The 17,859-nt window shown below is 50.0% G+C and overlaps 1 protein-coding gene across 1 annotated transcript in view; it reads right to left on the bottom strand.

Moving 5' to 3' along the window:
* The window catches only part of PRKAR2A (protein kinase cAMP-dependent type II regulatory subunit alpha), a 1,246,928-nt gene that overhangs the window by 109,311 nt on the left and 1,119,758 nt on the right, over nt 1-17,859 (bottom strand). The window contains exon 10 of the mRNA XM_069643325.1: nt 397-535. Coding sequence (XP_069499426.1) covers nt 397-535 — 139 coding nt within the window. The remainder of the gene's footprint in view (nt 1-396; nt 536-17,859) is intronic.

Here is a 17,859-nt window from a genome sequence, read left to right as displayed (position 1 = left end):
TTGGGTAGTAAGAAATGCGAGAAGGGGACTTCCACGGGTGTTCAACACCCCAGCGGGCTTCCTGAAGTTGTGTGGCAGCTATCGTTTCAAAATCTTGACGATGAACAGAAAGAAATGCATGAACACAGGCTTTCATCAAAAAACATGTTAGTTGGCATACAAAAAACAAACACATTTCTGAATCTATTGCCATAACAAGTAAAGCAGAAAAACACACAAGATAACCAAAAATTGGTGCCAACAACTTAATTTGTATAGCTCAACCCACTGCAGTATGTATGGTTATAATAGAAGTCAGGAACACTAAGGCACTTACGCTAAAAACATCAGCATACTTTAAGGTGAAACTGCTTCATGTATTAAACAACAAAAAGGGGAAATAATTGAAACATTTACCTAAGCACTTGACATTCCCAACAGCATATGCAGAGGCTGCTCTTGGTCTGTTAGTAACAAGAGCAAGTTCTCCAAAATATTGCCCACTTGAACACCGGGTAACCTCCACTTCCTGATTATTTTCCTGTCCTGTTTTTGTCTTGGGTTAAATCATAAACACACACATTACTTCAGTGTTCACCTTCACTTTGAATAGACATTTAAAAAACAAGATTATGTACAGAAAGAACAGAACTGAAAAATGCGCACTGAAAACTAGCTTTCAGGGTTCCGTCCCTTTCTTTTAAAATGGCATGCATCCAACCACGAAACTCACTATAGTCTCCCCATCCAAAACCGAGTGGGACTTATTTTAGGTAGGAGTTCTAATGAAAGCAGAGAGAGCAGTGTGGGAGGCTCATGAAGAACAGAGTGAGAACCTATATTCCCTCCTAGGGTTGGGCACTCAGCCAATCAGGTGGCTGAAACGGCAGCGAGAATAAGGAACAAGTTACTTACCTGTAACTGTTGTTCTTCAGCATGGGTCTGGCATGGATTCACATGCTCATGAATGTTCCCTGTCGTCAGGCTGGGAATCCTCTGTAAAGAAAAAATCAGTATCAGTTTCGTTTCTGATCTGTCTTTCTTAGTATTAACCAATCACTGGTCTCTGGGTCATACTGCCCCCAGCCAATGACTGCCCTCTCCCTAAGCCCCGCCCTCAGAAGCCATCCTCAGATTTGGTAGCACGTAAAGTGGCAGTATGATCAAGTGAAGAGCCGCAGAGGGGACGGAGGGAGGGTTCGCATGTGAATCCATGCCAGACCCATGCTGGAGAACAACAGTTACAGGTAAGTAACTTGTTCCTTCTCCAGCATGGGGTCTGGCATGGATTCACATGCTCAGGAATATAAGAATGCATAGCAGTACACACATGCACAACCACGGGAGGTGGCAAGGCTCAACAGTAAGCATTACATAAAACTCAACATTAAGCATCTCTTACCTCCTCACCAGGCCCACCTTAAGCGAACAGGTTGCGCAGCACTGCCTGGCCGACTCTGGACTCCTCCCTGGAATCCCGGTCGACGCAGTAGAATCTCGTGAAGGTGTGCGTCGACCTACACGTAGCAGCCATGCAGATGTCCAGCAGGGGCACACCAGACAGGAACGCTGTGGTAGCAGCGATCGCTTTGGTAGAATGGGCTCACGGGTGGCCGGGCAACGGTTGGTTTGGCAACCGATGACAGTGCATGATGCAGCTGGAGAGCCATCTGCAAATGGAAGCCTTCGAGAGAGCCTTCCCTTGGTTCACAGGTCCAAAGTTAACAAACAGCTGTGATGACTTCCGAAAACTCTTCGTTCGGTCCACGTAGAACTTAAGCGCTCTAGCTACATCCAGCGAGTGCAAAGCCCTCTCGGCCGGCGACGAAGGCGACGGGAAGAAAACTGGTAACACCAAGGGCTCGTTGAGATGGAAGTCCGACGGCACCTTGGGCATGAGGGCACCTTGGGCAGGAGGGGTGTGTCCTCAGCACCACCCTCGTTTCGGGGAAAGTCAAGTATGGCGGCTTTCAGGAAAGGGCCTGAATTTCTCCCACGCGTCGTGCAGAGGTGATGGCCACAAGGAACGCTGTCTTCCACGACAGAAACTTCAACGGAGCCGAATGCAAAAGCTCGAATGGCAGGCCCATGAGCCTTGTCAGCACCACGTTGAGTTTCCACGCCGGGGCTGGAGCCTTCACCGGCAGGAACGATCGGAACAGTCTTTTCATAAACTCCTTCACCAGGCGATGAGACCACAGGGACGACCGTCCTGCAGTTCTGGTGTATCGGGAAATCACTGTCAGATGCATCTTGATGGAAGTGTGAGCTAGTCCAGCTTTGGCCAGCGACAGTAAGTACGGTAGCACTTGAGGGGCTTCAATCCGTAGAGGGTTAATCTTCTGTGCACGGCACCAGACAGAGAACCTCCTCAACTCTCAAGTGCTACGGACACAAGTGGAAGATGCCCTGGCCTTAGCAAGAGCCTCTCTGCAGACAGCCGGGATATCACACCTTCCAAACTCTAGTGCTGCAAGTTCAGCGACTCCGTGTTGTGATGAAGAATGGCGCCTCCTTTTTTGGAGAGAAGATCTGCGTCCATCAAAAGTTTGACTGGTGGGGACGCTGACAAGTCCAGAAGGTCCGGGAACCATCTCTGTCTCGGCCACCTCGGTGCGACGAGGATCATCCTGCACCAGGACCTCTTGAGTTGGTTGATGAGCCTGAGCAGCAACGGCGGGAATGCATACAGGAACAGGCCGTCCCAGGGGAACGAGAAAGCATCGCCCAGGCTCCTCGGCTGGGGGAACCTGCTGGCGAACCTCTGGCACTTGGAGTTCGTCGCCGTCGCGAACAGGTCGATTTGGTGTTTACCCCATCGCCGGAAAAGTTGATGCACTTGATCCTGGCATAGTTCCCACTCGTGGCAAGAGCGCAGCTCCCTGCTGAGCGAGTCGGCGATGGCGTTTATCCCTACTAGACGAAAAGGCACCAGAAACATCCCCTGGGCAACGGCCCAGGGCCACAGATCCTGGGCCTCCTTGGATAGGGCTGGGGATCTAGTTCCTCCCTGCTTCCAGATGTAGAACATCGTGGTGGTGTTGTCGGTGAAGATCCTCACCACCTTGCCCTTGAGGGACGGGAGGAATGACTTGAGGGCCCAGAACACTGCTCGGAGCTCCAGTATGTTGATGTAGTGCGGCCTCTCCTCCGGGAGCCACAGGCCTCTCGCGTGAAGATCTTTGGTGTGCGCTCTCCACCACTCCAGGGAGGCATCCGTCGTCATCGTCACCTGGTATGCTGGGGTTTGAAAGTCTGTGCCCACGGCGAGATGTGTGCGGGTGCCCCATCATCGAATTGCCCGGTGGAATACTTCGTTGAGCGAGATCTTGTCCTCGAAGCTGTCCGTCGCTTGTGTCCAACGGGCGTCAAGGAACTCCTGCAGAGGACGCATCCGAAGCCTGCACAGGCGCTCCAGATAGATGCAAGAGGACATCATCCCGAGAAGGGACTTGATGGACCTCACCCTGGCCACGTCCGTGGCCAGCAGACGCTGTACCTTGCCCAGGATGGCCTGCGTTCTTTCCTCCGACTGCGAAACAGCGCGACCTGCGACGGAACCAGGTGGGATTTGGGGAAGTTGATGGGGAATCCCAGGTCCGTGAGCAGCCGGACGGTCTTTGCCGTGTGTTCGACAGCGAGTTCCCTTGTCCCTGCTCGGATGAGCCAGTCGTCCAGGTAGGGGTAGACGTGGAACCCCTGCAGGAGCAGCCGCGCTGCCACTGGTGCTAGGCACTTGGTGAACACCCTGGGCGCTGATTTCAATCCGAATGGTAGGGCCTTGAACTGATAGTGCCGCCCTTGGACTACGAACCTGCGAAACTTTCGGTGTCCTTTTAAGATGGGGATGTGAAGGTACACATCCTCCAGATCCAACAACGCTAGGAATGCGCCTTCCACCAGCTGTCCCAGCACATGGAGGGTGACCATCCGAAACATCTGTGCCTTGATGTATTTGTTGAGCCGACGCCAACCTCCTGTCTTCTTTCTGACGAGGAAGTAGCTTGAGTATACTCCGGAGCCCCGGAGCCTCTTTGGAACGAGCTCGATGGCTCCTTTCTTGAGAATCGACCTTACAGCAGGTGAGGGATGTGTTTTCCTTCCTGGCCAAGGGCGGAATTCGGGGGCACTTATTTAGAAATTACAGTGTCTGCCCGTGGGCTAGGGCATCCAGCACCCAACGGTTGGTGGAGATGGATTCCCACACGCTGACGAACCTTGTCAGCCGGCCGCCCACCGGGGTGCTTCGGTGGGGGCGCGGCGGGCGGTTTAGTCTTGCTTGGAAGCAGCCTTGCCGCCTTGGCCTCCCTGGCGGCGAGATCCACCTGACTTGCCTCGTCCCCTGTAGGCTTCTTGCAACGAGGAGCGGGCCGCCTGACGGTAGGTCGAGGGGCCGCCACCGAATCCTTTGGAGGCACCTTGCTTGCCTCCGGAGTTCTGAAAGGGCGGCCACAGCTGCTGCAGAACTCCCAAGGCCCGAGCCGTCTCCGTGTCGGTCTTGATGGCCTGTAGCGACTCATCCACAGTCTTTACAAACAGATTGTTCCCGTCAAAGGGCATGTCCAAAACCTTGGCTTGCACGTTCTGGCAGAAATCCGTCGCCTTGAGCCACCCCCGCCGTCAAAGGCAAACGCTGTTGCCCAACTGGCGGAAACCGGTGTCGGCAATGTCCGTGGCCACAGTTATGGCGTGGTCCGACGCCACCTCACCCACCTGTAGGATCGCCAGAGCCTCTGCCCTCTTATCGTCCGGGAGGAAGTCCAACAGGGGGACGATCTTGTACCACAATTCCCTGTCGTAGCGGGCCACAATCGCTAGGGCGTTGGCTGCCTTAATCGTCGTTGCCGCCGACAAGATGACACGTTGTCCCACGGCGTCCAGCTTCTTTCCCTCACTGTCCGGTGGGGAAGTTGAGGATGAAGCCGATGCCACTCCCCCGCTTTCTTCTTGGCCGCTGCTGAGACGACCGAATCCGGGGTCGGCTGTGGCCTAAGGCACAACGGGGCGGCGTTGGGGACCCAGTACTACTTCTCATACCGGTCCCTCTTGGCAGGTGTCATGGACGGGTTCTTGAGGAGGGCAAGTCTCTCGTCCCAGATGTCATCCAGCAACGGCACCGCGAGGACAGTCTTCCTCTTGGCCTCGTGCCGTTGGTAGAGGAAGCCTTCCTTCTCCTCAGGGCAGAGCTGAAAAAGCTTGGATGCCCTGGCAATCATGGCGTGGAAGGAGCCAATCTCGTCGGGCATGGACGCCCGAGGAATCGGAGACGGGATGTTAGTCCCGTCGTCACCGCCGTCGTCACCTGTCCCTGTAGTGGCCGTGGCCGTTCCTGTGTTGTCCCTCGGGATCGGGGAAGGCGACAAAGGCTGAGAAGGCCGTGAGGGCTGAAGGGGCACTGGATGAATTCTCCTCCTCTTGTTCGGAGGGCTTCCCGATGGACCCAGCACAGCTGGGTCGTCCGCCGGGGGTAGGGCATTCTCGTCCTTATATCTGTGCATAAGGCTTGGATTGCCGGCAAAATGGCCGCCGAGTTGTCCTGAGGCTCGGGTTGCGACTGGCGTGCTGGGAGCGACGGTTGTTCCTCCACAGGAACCTAGTCGTCGTTGCCATCCTCGCTCTCGTCGTCCCCCTCCTCGGGATTCCTCCCGTGGGGCTGGGCCTCTTCCAGATTCTCAGCCAGCTCCTCCTCGGAGGTTGTGACTGTGTCTGTAACGGTCACCGTCCCCCCCCCTCTTTTCCCACCGCGGTCTTCACGGGGGTCTTCTCGATGGGCTTAAAAGAGGATTCCCTCTGCGGAGGCAGGGAAACTCTGGGCCCCGAGGTCGCCTCCACTGGGATAGCCTCCACAGGCTTTGCCAGGGCCACAGCGACTCCCTCGATAGAGGCCTTGCCGGGTGGATCAGGGCCTTCGACGCCTTAGGCGCACTTGAGGCCTTCACCTTAGGGGGAGGGTCACCGCCTCGCTCCCCCTCGGCGGTTCCTTCGAGATCAACCGGGGCTTCTCCAGAAGCTTAGCCGGGTTCTCGGATTTTCTCTTCCCCGAGCCAGAGCGTGGGCTCGCGGTTGATGGCGTCGGTGAAGATGCGCGCTGCCTGGCAGCCAAGGAGCCCGACCGTTCGGTGCTCCCGGTGCCCGCGGACTTGCAGTGCTTTGCCTTCTGTTGGGCCCCCATCGCCAGGGCGCCCTCACAAGACTTAAGACCGCTCCGACTTCTTCTTCTCACCTGCTGGGCTCTTGCCTTCCAGCCAGTTGGAGAGGCGGGACCGGCGATCCCTCATAGTCCGATTCGACATGTTCATGCAAAACGCACAGTCCTTCTCCACGTGCGTTTTGTCCTCGTGGAGGCAATAAAGGCATTTCGAATGCTCGTCCTCCTTGAACACATTTTGTAGGTTGCATCCAGGGCAGATCCTGAACAGTTTGCCAGGAGTCGAGCTTCCCTTGTCCTGGGCCATTTTCTTCTCGTCCATGAGGTAGGCCTTAGAAACTTCTGGAATCCTCCAAGAAGCGTAACTCGACGAAAACTTCACCCTTGAGGGGCATAGATAAATCCGAAACGGGTCACCGTTGATCGGAAGTAGAAACGGTGGAGCTCGAGGCTCGATTAGACTGAAAAATTAGATAAAGCTCTTTGAAAAAGCCCAAAACGCAGTAAAAGCTCAAGAGCTATAGCACGAGGACTCCCAACACTTGAGCGTGCAGTAAAAATCTGAGGATGGCTGCCGAGGGCGGTGCTTAGGGAGAGGGCAGTCATTGGTTGGGGGCAGTATGACCCAGAGACCAGTGATTGGTTACTACTAAGAAAGATAGATCAGAAACGAAACCGATACTGATTTTTTCTTTACCGAGGATTCCCAGCCTGACGGGGAATTTTCATGAGCATGTGAATCCATGCCAGACCCCATGCTGGAAAAACATTCTGCGCCTGCTGTTTCAGCCACTTAAGGCCCTTCTCCGGATGGCACCATCTTTATTTATTTTTAATGTAGGGAGGAAACAGGGAGCCACGCCCCCCCCACCACCTCGTCCCCAATCAAACCATGACCATCACCGCCCTCTCCCTCTCTCCCAGATTGGAGCTTTGTACTCCAGTCCCAGCTCTCTTCCCGCTCAAGTGAGTCACCATAGAAATGGAAAAGACTTGGTCCTTATTCCCTATGTCCCCCCCCACCCCTTGGGAGGGTGGTGTCACGCAATACGCAAAGTCAACCTCCCGAGAAAAAAAAAATGAACAAGTTACTCACCTTTAACTTCTGTTCGCCAGCATGGGCCTTACATTGATTCAAATGCTCATGAATATTTTCCGTCAGGCTGAGAATCCTCAATAATATTAAAGCATTCGTCCTCCTAAGCTCCACCCCTGGTGGCCCTCTACAGATTTGGTTGCGCACGTAAAGCAGCAGAAGGAACCAAGAATAGCCAGAGGGGAAGGAAGGAGAGTCGACATGTGAATCCATGTAAGACCAATGCTGGCGAACAGGAGTTATAAATAAGTAACTTGTTCATTCTGGAGCATGGGGTCTTACAAACAGGGATTCACATGCTCATGAATATGATTACACAGGAGTACATATACACAACCATGGGCAGTGGCAAGGCTCACAGAAGCAATATACCAACTCCCAGAACAAAGTCATCTCATGCAAACAGGTTGCACTGCTTGGCCAAACTAGGACTCTTGCCTGGAATCCCTGTCGAAACAGTAGAATCTTGTGATGGTGTGAGAAGACCTCCATGTAGCAGCCCTGCATATATCAAGCAGGGGAACACCAGAAAGAAACACTGTAGTCAATGCAATGGCTCTGGTGGAATGGGCTCTGTAATGCTAGTGTGTAAAGTGCGAGCCAGAATAACATGGCGTCGATGCGCAGCCATTTTTAACCCTCATCTCCCATTGCAGTAATAAAGTCTGCGTTTCCGCGGGCATCACAGAATGAACAAGTAGCAGGGAAAACAGAGCAAGGTCACAGATATTTTGTAAGCGGACTGACTACAGAGAATAGTTATTGCATTGTGCACGAATACAGAAGGGGAGTTGGAGTGCACTGCAGCTGCAGGATAAGGGGTCTGGGAATGCATGCAAGTACAGGAGCGTTGGGTTTTTCCACTTCCAATTGCATTTTTCCACCGTCTGTCCCGTCAACTTGTGATCTGCCTTTCGGCCGAGGGCAGAACACGGTTTGGAGTGGGTGGGGGGAGGCCTCATAAAGGAGAGGGCATCAAGGAAGAGTGGTTGGTGGATGTTGAACCCGAGGTGTTGCAGTCAATCTGAAAGGGAGGATGCTCCGCATCAGACCCCATTGACCGTAGTAATCTCTTCGCTTACCTGCTGAGGGACTAAGCAGTGTTGTTTGGTGGCCTAGATGAAGTTTTCTTCTGCCTCATGGATAACGGTGATGCAACTTATATTCTAATCGATCTATGTGTATATGTTTGTATGTTTTGGTGTTCTATTTGTTTATTCTATAGTTATTTGGTATAAACAAAAGGCCTATAATGAGGCATTTTTATAACCCTATATGGTGTGTGCATGTTTCTTCTGCTAGTCTGAGTCCAATTACTTATTGCGATAAGGGTTTGGGAGACGCAAGTGTTTGCGTTCTTCCCTTATGGCCAAATAGGCGCAAATACAAGCTCTCTGCCGGACTGGTAGCGGTCTGTTGGCCATACAATGGCCATGAGTGATACCGCTGGAGAGCCACCTGGCAATGGAAGCCTTGGACAGGGCTTGCCCATGTCACACAGGTCCAAAATTGACAAAATGCTGAGAAGTAATCCATAAGTCCTTTGTGCGTGTAAAATTGAACTTCAAGGCACGCGCAACGTCCATCGAACGCCAAGATCTTTCAGCAGATGAAGAGTATGCAAAGAAAACTGGTAGAATTAAAGGCTTGTTTAGATGAGAGGGCAGTCATCCCCAGCACCCCCAGCCCAGCAGAGGAACCACGCGACAAGCGGGGAACAGGACAGGGCCTGCCTGACCCTGTCCCCACACGGCGCCTGACTAGCCCATGCCGGGCGCAGCGCGGCCTGAAACCGAGGCTGAGCCTCATCTACATCAGCTGTAACCGCCGGCAGGCGGATCACGCCGGCGGCCAGCTCCAAGGCCACTCTAAGGCCTGTTGGGTGCCTGTTCGGAGCCGTAGGAGCCAGGGGCCAGGATCTCTGCCCTTTCAACTCCAGGATCTCTCACTATCAGAAGTTGGAGACGCCCTCAGCCGCATTATACTGATTCTAAACATGTATGGTACATTGGCCATGTACAGCACCATGATACCTATCAGCTTAACTGAACTGTTTTGGTGAGTAATGCTTAACTACATAAGACGGCTAAGCTCTTATAAGAAATAACTGAAGCGATACACCTACATTTGTAATTGTTGATTTTCTAACAACAAAAGCGGTAACAATCACCAGCTGCGGAAATTCTGAGATTCTCTAACGTTAAACTGTACGCATTTCTTAATGTGTGATTGGAGCTCTCTCACTTACTGAACAGCTATCACTCTATAGTACTCAAGAAGCAAGTACAGTAGACACGAATACATGTTTACTCATACACAGCAATGCCCTCAACACCACAGATCCTTCTTGGTATCATGCGCCCCCCCGACCATGTGGTAGTCTTTTTCTACTAACTGGTCCAACTTGCAGAGTTATCTATATGTCTGTAGCCATTTCTAGCCCAAATGTGATTACCGAATTTAGGTGAACCCCTTGCCTACTTGCATCTTCTTGCACATGCCATTTTTAGCCTAAATGTGATTACTGTTCTTAGGTGAACCCCTTGCCTACTTGCATCTACTTGCACATGCCATTTTTAGCCTAAATGTGATTACTGTTCTTAGGTGAACCCCTTGCCTACTCGCATCTACTTGCACATGCCATTTTTAGCCTAAATGTGATTACTGTTCTTAGGTGAACCCCTTGCCTACTCGCATCTACTTGCACATGCCATTTTTAGCCTAAATGTGATTACTGTTCTTAGGTGAACCCCTTGCCTACTTGCATCTACTTGCACATGTCATTTTAGCCTAAATGTGATTACTGTTCTTAGGTGAACCCCTTGCCTACTTGCATCTATTTGCACATGCCATTCTTAGCCTGAGTTGCGAACTCAGGTAAACCCCCTGTCTATTTACACATGCCAAACCGTACAATGTACCTCAGCAAGAGCCAAACAGCCACCCTACTGTATCTCCTCATACATATATTACACCTTACCATGTTCATTGCCACCATAACCATGTACCCTGCAGAAAATGCACCCTGTCCAACCCTAGAAAGAAACACTAGACTACGAGCCAGACTACCCCGTCTCTACGAGCCCATCTACCACAACAAGAGACCCACCCTGCAACACACCAAAATCCACCCGAGACACATCACACCCTGCTACAACTCCACCCAACCCAAACTCATCCCTATAACAATCCAGGATACACCCAACACTACCACTATATCCGGAGCTTTGATCAACGCCAGATCGATAATGGCCCACGCCACAGAAATAGCAGACACCTTATCCTCAAACAACCTCGACCTCCTAGCTATCACTGAATCATGGCTGCACGAAGCAGCAGGCCCAGCACTCTCAATAGCCATTCCAGAAAATTACCAAATAATCAGAATGGACAGGCCCAACAACAGAGGAGGCGGCCTAGCCATCATAGCTAAAACAAACCTCGAGCTAAGACCACTGCCTCAAGCACCTCTCAAATCCTGCGAACTCCTAGTAGCCAAACTACCCATCTCCAACTGTCGCACCTTAACCATCCTTCTAATATATAGGCCACCCGGCCCCATTGGCTCATTCGAAGCAGACCTATCCAGCCTCCTAGCCAACAACATAAAAGACACCACCCAAATATTATTGCTAGGCGACTTGAATCTAGGACTAAACGACCCTGACGACAAATCAGCACAAGCTATAGCCAACATGCTAGATGAACACGGCCTAATCCAAAGAGTGCTCACCCCCACCCATAATAAAGGTAGGACCTTGGACTGGATCGCCACTCTAAACTGCGACACCGTCATTACCAAAACCACTCCCCAGCACTGGACAGACCATCACCTCATTGACTTCACCTTATCTCTCAATAAAGAAGTCAACAAAGGAAAAATCATGGCACCACCACTACCCACTAGAGCAAAAAAAAACATAACCCCTGACAACCTCCTACCACTACTACTGCCAACCCTCAATGCTCTCCCCGATAATCTAAAACCAGAACGCCTAGTAGAAAACTATAACAATATCATAAAAAAAGGACTAGACATCATTGCCCCTCTAAAACTGCAAAAAAGCAAACAGCAAGCCCACCTGAACACCTGGTTCACCCCACACCTGAAAGAACTTAGACTGCACAAAAGAAAACTTGAAAGCCAATGGCGCAACTCCCCTACAGAAGAGAATAAATCACAACTCAAACTTTGTGCAAACAACTACAAAAAAGAAATTCTACTCACCAAAAAGAAACTATTCAATGAAAGAATCGCAAAATCGAGCTCCAACACCAGAGAACTATTTGCTATACTAAGGGAACTAGAATCCCCTATACCCCCACCAGACAATATAATTAAAGATAAAGTATGGTGCACCAGCGTCCAAAACGCCCTAACTAATAAAATCAAAACTCTCCAAACCAAAATCGCTCTGAAAAAAGACTCTCTCACCACCAATGAAGCATCTCCCAGCAACCACGACAAAACAGCCAACCGTCCAGGCCAGAATCTCTTCAGATTTACCAAAATATCTATCCCAGAAACAGAAAAAGTTATAGCCTCACTTAAACCATCTAACTGCAAAGGCGACAACTGCCCTCCCCAGATAATCAAGGATGCTGCTAGGGATCTAGCCCCCTTTATAACCAAGCTGATCAACGCATCCTTCTCCTCCAACACCATACCAAGTAACCTCAAAGAATCTTGGGTCCTGCCTCTCCTCAAGAAGCAAACCCTAGACCCCGCTATTCCCACCAATTACAGGCCCATCACCACGGTGCCATTCCTGTTAAAGATAATAGATAGAGTAGCATACCTGCAGATTCAGCAATATCTTGAAACTCACAAACTACTAGGCACCCACCAATCAGGCTTCAGACCGAAGCACGGCACCGAGACAGCTTTAATCGATCTTAAAACCCAGATCAATGAGATTAACGACAAAGGGAACACTGCCATGTTACTACTCCTCGATCTGTCGGCAGCATTTGACCTGGTAGATCACGCAGTCCTGTGCGAACACCTGGCCTCAGCAGCCCACTTCTCGAAAGAGGCCATAGCCTGGATCCAATCATTCTTGGACAACCGAACTATGAGGGTCTTCTCCACCCTAGCCTCAGCAGACCCCATTAAAATAACCTGTGGGGTGCCCCAAGGCTCCTGCGTCTCTCCCACCCTCTACAACATCTTTACCAAGCCCCTATTTGACAAGTTGGACAGACTGGGTGTCTCATATACCAATTATGCAGATGACACCCAGATCCTCATACCCCTTTCAGGCAACTACGCTTCAGATACGGCCTTGGTAAACAAAATATATCTCATCATTCAGGCATGGATGGCCACACACGGTCTATGTCTAAATGATGAGAAAACCGAAATCCTGCTCCTCGGATCCAATACCAATCTCAAAAAACTCAGTTCCAACTATAAGGCCTTCAACATTGATGGCAACACCATCACAGTGGCCAAAACAGTGAAAACACTAGGCTTTCACCTTGATGCAACCATGTCACTAAAAAAACAAGTTAACTCACTAGCATCCTCCACCGCCTACACATGCAAGCTAATTAGGGCAAGCAGAGCCTTCCTCACCCAAGCTAGCTGCATCATCATAGCCAACGCCCTAATACTATCCAGACTGGACTATTGCAACGCCATGTACCTAGGAGCCAACAAATGCATAACCAACAAACTACAGACACTACAAAACAACGCTCTCAGAACAGCCCTCAACCTACCCTCTAAGGAACACATCTCCAACAAAAGGAGAGAACACAAATGGCTTAAAATCCACGACCGCATCTCCCTCAAAACGGCATCACTCACCTACAAATGTTTAAACAACGCAGCCCCCCCCTATCTCGCATCCAGAATAAAGAAAAAAACGTCCACCCGCCCCACCAGATCGATTAATTCCTACTGCCTGCAGGTACCCAATTTCAGACAAAAGAAAACCGGCGGCAGCAGCTTCCCTGTCTTGGCAGCCCAACACTGGAACGCCCTCCCACTCTACATTAGGACAGACCAATCCTACTATAGCTTCAGGCGAAACACCCTCACTTGGCTGCGGGCCAATGATCCTCACGACTAACCCTGCCATCTAATCTGATCATGCCAGTGCTATAACCTGACTACCATGCACAGCCTTAAATATGTAAATATGTAAATGCAACCGAACTGCCCCTATGCACAGCACTAAATATGTAAATTTGTAAGCTTTCGCTCAATTATATGTATATATGCACATCCCACACAATGTAACTGTAAATGCAATGCTCTTTTTCTCATGCCTATCTTATTCTGTAACCAAGTTTTTATGTAATCCTATCTTCCTGACCTCTGTTGCGCCCTGTTACCTCTGGGTTTTGTGCGCTATACTAAATAAATAAACAAACAAACAAACAAACATGTGGCATGAAGGAAGGAGTTTGCAGAACCGCCTTAGCTGAATGCCATGAAAAATATGGAGACTTACAGGAGAGTGCCTACATTTCCCCAACCCACCTGGCCAAGGGGATTGCCACCAGGAAGGTGGTCTTCCATGAAAGAAACTTCAAGGAGGCCCTATGCATAGGTTCAAAAGGATGCCCCATCAGTTTCGACAGTACCACATTTATCTTGCACGCAGACAAGAAAAGAAACATTATCATTGGTATCAAGGCCAAAGGTATTGCCAAGACAAAGAGGGGGCAATACTAATGCAAGAAATAACCACCATTGCCAAAGTAAAGAAAGGGCAATATTGAAGACAAATAATTATAATCACTATTGCCAAAGGAAGGAAGAGGCAGTAGTTGAGCAGGGCATCAACAAGCATTGCCAAAGAGTGGCAAGTGTAATAAAGGAATACTGCCCACAGTTGTTTGATATAGAAATGGGAAAACAAGAGTGGCAGGAGAAAAGCCCTTCTGGTAGTAATTATCAAGGAGGAGAATAACCTGCATTGCATGTAGCAAATGCAACAGTGGAATAAACAGCACCACAACCACCACTGTCTTCCCAAAAGAAGTTTTGAATTTCGATGCCGATTGATTGAAGGCGAAATACTTTTCTAAAAAGGTTTGAAGTATACCTCACCAGAGTACTTGTAGTAGTGTTAGGAGCTTTTGTCCTGACAATAGAGTGAACTATGATAGGGACCTTTTAGTGGTGGTCCTGGCCGGTTAGTCAAAATGATAAGGGTACCTGGTCATTCCCTATGGTCCTCCAGGTGAGTATACATAAACAAAAAACAGAATATGGACCAATAGGTTCGAAGATACCAGGAATCATTTATAATTTTTTCAAAATATTTTTTTTCTTGATATGGTGTTTATTTCACTTAACAGAAACTGTAAAGTATGGGAATAGTTTCTTACCTGTAACTCCATTTCTCCAGCATTGGTATCTTTCATGGATTCACATGCTTAGAATATTCCCCGTCGTCAGACTGGGACCCCTCGGTACACATATATAGCCTTTTCCTATAGGAAAACTTCGACACTTTTGTGTTCTATCTACATCCTTTTAGGGCCCGCCTACGCATGCTCCGTAGGCCGTCACGGTATAAGAGGCCCGCCCCCGCGGCTCCCCTTCAGATTTCGGCCCCTCCAAAGTAGGAAGGGTCAAACCTATCAAGTATATACATTGCATTCCGGGGAGGCTGGCGGCCGCATGTGAATCCATGAAAGATACCAATGCTGGAGAAATGGAGTTACAGGTAAGAAACTATTCCCTTCTCCAGCATTGGATATTTCATGGATTCACATGCTTAGAATAGATTGTATAGCCGTAAACCTGAAGACGGCGGTGAGAATGTAATGCAATATACCCTCACCACAATACACAATGCATAGGTACAACAGAAATAAGTTTACCCATATAACTGTACCTCCATAAAGCATACGGTCACCAACAGGTAGAAAAAACTCTCTACAGTGTAGAGCTTACCTTATTGAAACAGATGGCGCAGGACTGCTCTTCCCATCTGCAGCTTGTCCGCATGCTGCCTGGCAAGGCAGTAGTGGCGGGTAAACGTGTGGGGCACTGACCATGCCGCAGCCTGGCATATGTCTGTTAGCGGAATTCCTGCCCATAATGCTGCTGAGGACGACCTTGATCTTGTAGAATGGGCTCTAGGATGCCCTTGCAGCGGCCTTCCGGCCTTGGAGTGGCAAAACGCAATCGAGACCCATCGAGCCAATCCTTGCTTAGAAATTGCCTTTCCTCTCATCGACGGACCATACGCGATGAACAGTTGTCGAGTAGACCTGAGTTCTTGTGTACGATGTAGGTAAAATTTTAGGGCCCTCTTAACGTCCAAGGTATGAATAGCTTTTTCTGCTGCCGATGATGGGGTCGCAAAGAAAGTAGGGAGAACAATGTACGAGTGTTTGTGATACACTGTAGGAACTTTCGGGACGAAAGTAGGATTAGTTGCCAGAACCACCTTGTCTTTAAAGAATCTTAGGTATGGAGGGTCTACGACCAACGCTTGCAGTTCCGAGATAAGATTGCCAACTTCCACGATATGAATTTCATGTCGGACGTGGCCATAGGCTCAAAGGGTGGTTTCATTAAGCCTGCCAACACTATGTTGAGACTCCATGTTGGTGGGAAACATTTTACTGGGGGAAAAGTTTGAAATAAGCCCCTCATGAAGTGTTTCACAAGTCTGTAGCTGAATAGAGGAGACGACCGTCTCTTCCTCGTGAACCTAGAGATGGCCGCCAGGTGCACCTTTATCGATGTGAAAGATAAACCCCCCTCTACCAAGTGAAGCAGGTAAGGTAGAACTTGCTCCGGAGTCACCTTCAACGGATGTAGACCTTTTTGTCCTCGACACCATTCACAGAACCTTCGACACTTATAGGTGTAAGATTTGTTGGTAGAAGGGGCCCGAGCCGCTTGCAGAATTTTCTGACAATCCTCTGAAACGTCTAAGGTACCAAATTCCGAAAAATCAGGAGCCAGGCTGTGAGGTTGAGGCTGTCCGGGTCGTGATGCCACACCGTACCTTTGTCCCGGGACAGTAGGTTCGGGACTCTTGGAAACGCTATTGGATGTTCCAGCGACAGGTGAAGCAGGTCGGAAAACCACGGTTGCCGCGGCCAAAACGGTGCCACTAGAATTACCCGGCAACTGTACTTGCGTATCCCACTGCACTGTCTCCGTATGAGGGGAAACGGAGGAAAAGCATAAAGGAACTTGTCCGTCCATGGGAAGGAGAACGCCTCCCCCATGGAACCCTCCTGAGGCCATCTACTTGCGAATTGTTCGCATTTCTTGTTTTCCTTCGTTGCGAAAACGTCCAGTGGGGGGTGACCCCATTTCTCGAACACTTTCGTCAGCTGAACTGTGTCCAATTCCCATTCGTGTATCTGGGCCATCCTTCTGCTGAGGGAATCTGCTTGCGAATTCCTCACTCCCGGGAGATGGTGAGCCACGATGGAAATCTCGTGCTTTAATGCCCAATGCCATACTTTCTGGGCCTCCATGGAAAGAGTCCTGGATCGCGTCCCTCCTTGTTTTCTCAAATAAAACATGGCCGTCGTATTGTCCGTCAGCACTCATACTCTCGATCCCTTGATGTGTGGTAGAAACGCCTTCAAGGCCCATCGCACTGCTCTGAGCTCTAACACGTTGATGTGTAGGAGTGACTCCGTTTGAGACCAACGGCCTTGCGTTTGAAGTGTGCCGATGTCAGCTCCCCATCCAGTTAGAGACGCATCCGTGACTATGGTTCGCTGAAACTCCAGTTCCTGTAGGGGTACACCGTTGTTCAGATTGTGGAAACTCTGCCACCACTGAAGGGTCTGAAGCAGTTTTTCGTCATCGATGATTATCTTGTCTGACCATGATCCTTGGGCCTGTGTCCACCGGCCCGCGAGGAACTCCTGAACTGGCCTCATGAATAGGCGACAGTTTGCCACCAGATGGATGCAGGATGCGATGGCCCCTAGGACCGAAACGTATTTCCTCACTGAGAGCTTGGTGTTTCGCCGTAGTCTGCTCGCCAGTTGATTGAGTTTTGAGGTTCTGTCGAGGGAAGGCTTCACTAGTCCCGACTGGGTCTCGAACTGTGCCCCCAGGAACACCAACGTTCTCGATGGCTGCAGAGAGGATTTTTCGAAGTTTATGGCAAATCCCAGCTGTTGTAGAAGTTGCATGGTGGCTTGCAAACTTGTGTTGGTCGACGCTGGGGAGGATCCCCTTACCAGCCAGTCGTCGAGGTATGGGTATACATGGTGGCCTTGCCTCCTTAGCCAGGCCGCTACTGGGGCCGGGCATTTTGTGAACGTTCTGGGGGAGGTTTTGAGCCCAAAGGGAAGAACCGTGAACTGGTAGTGAGTTCGCCCTATCACAAACCTCAGGAACTTCCTGTGTTTCTGACACATTGGAATATGGAAGTACGCGTCCTGCAAATCCAGGGACGCTAGAAAATCCCCTTCTTGAACGGCTCGGATCACTTCTTGCAGCGTGAGCATTTTGAATTTTAGGTTCTTTAAGGGCTTGTTGAGATCGCGTAAGTCTAGAATGGGATGCCATTTTCCGTTCAGCTTTTTTACGACGAAGTATCTTGAGTAGACTCCTTGACCTTTCTGTGATGTTGGAACTAATTCTATCACGCCCTTTGCTAACATGAGTGTTACCTCTTGTTGCAGTACCCTT

The sequence above is a fragment of the Ambystoma mexicanum genome, chromosome 2p (assembly GCF_040938575.1).
Source record: "Ambystoma mexicanum isolate Mex_15411 chromosome 2p, UKY_AmexF1_1, whole genome shotgun sequence".
Classification (NCBI taxonomy): Eukaryota; Metazoa; Chordata; class Amphibia; order Caudata; family Ambystomatidae; genus Ambystoma; species Ambystoma mexicanum.
Note: the sequence above shows the minus strand (reverse complement) of the source record. Positions and strands in the feature narration are given on the sequence as shown.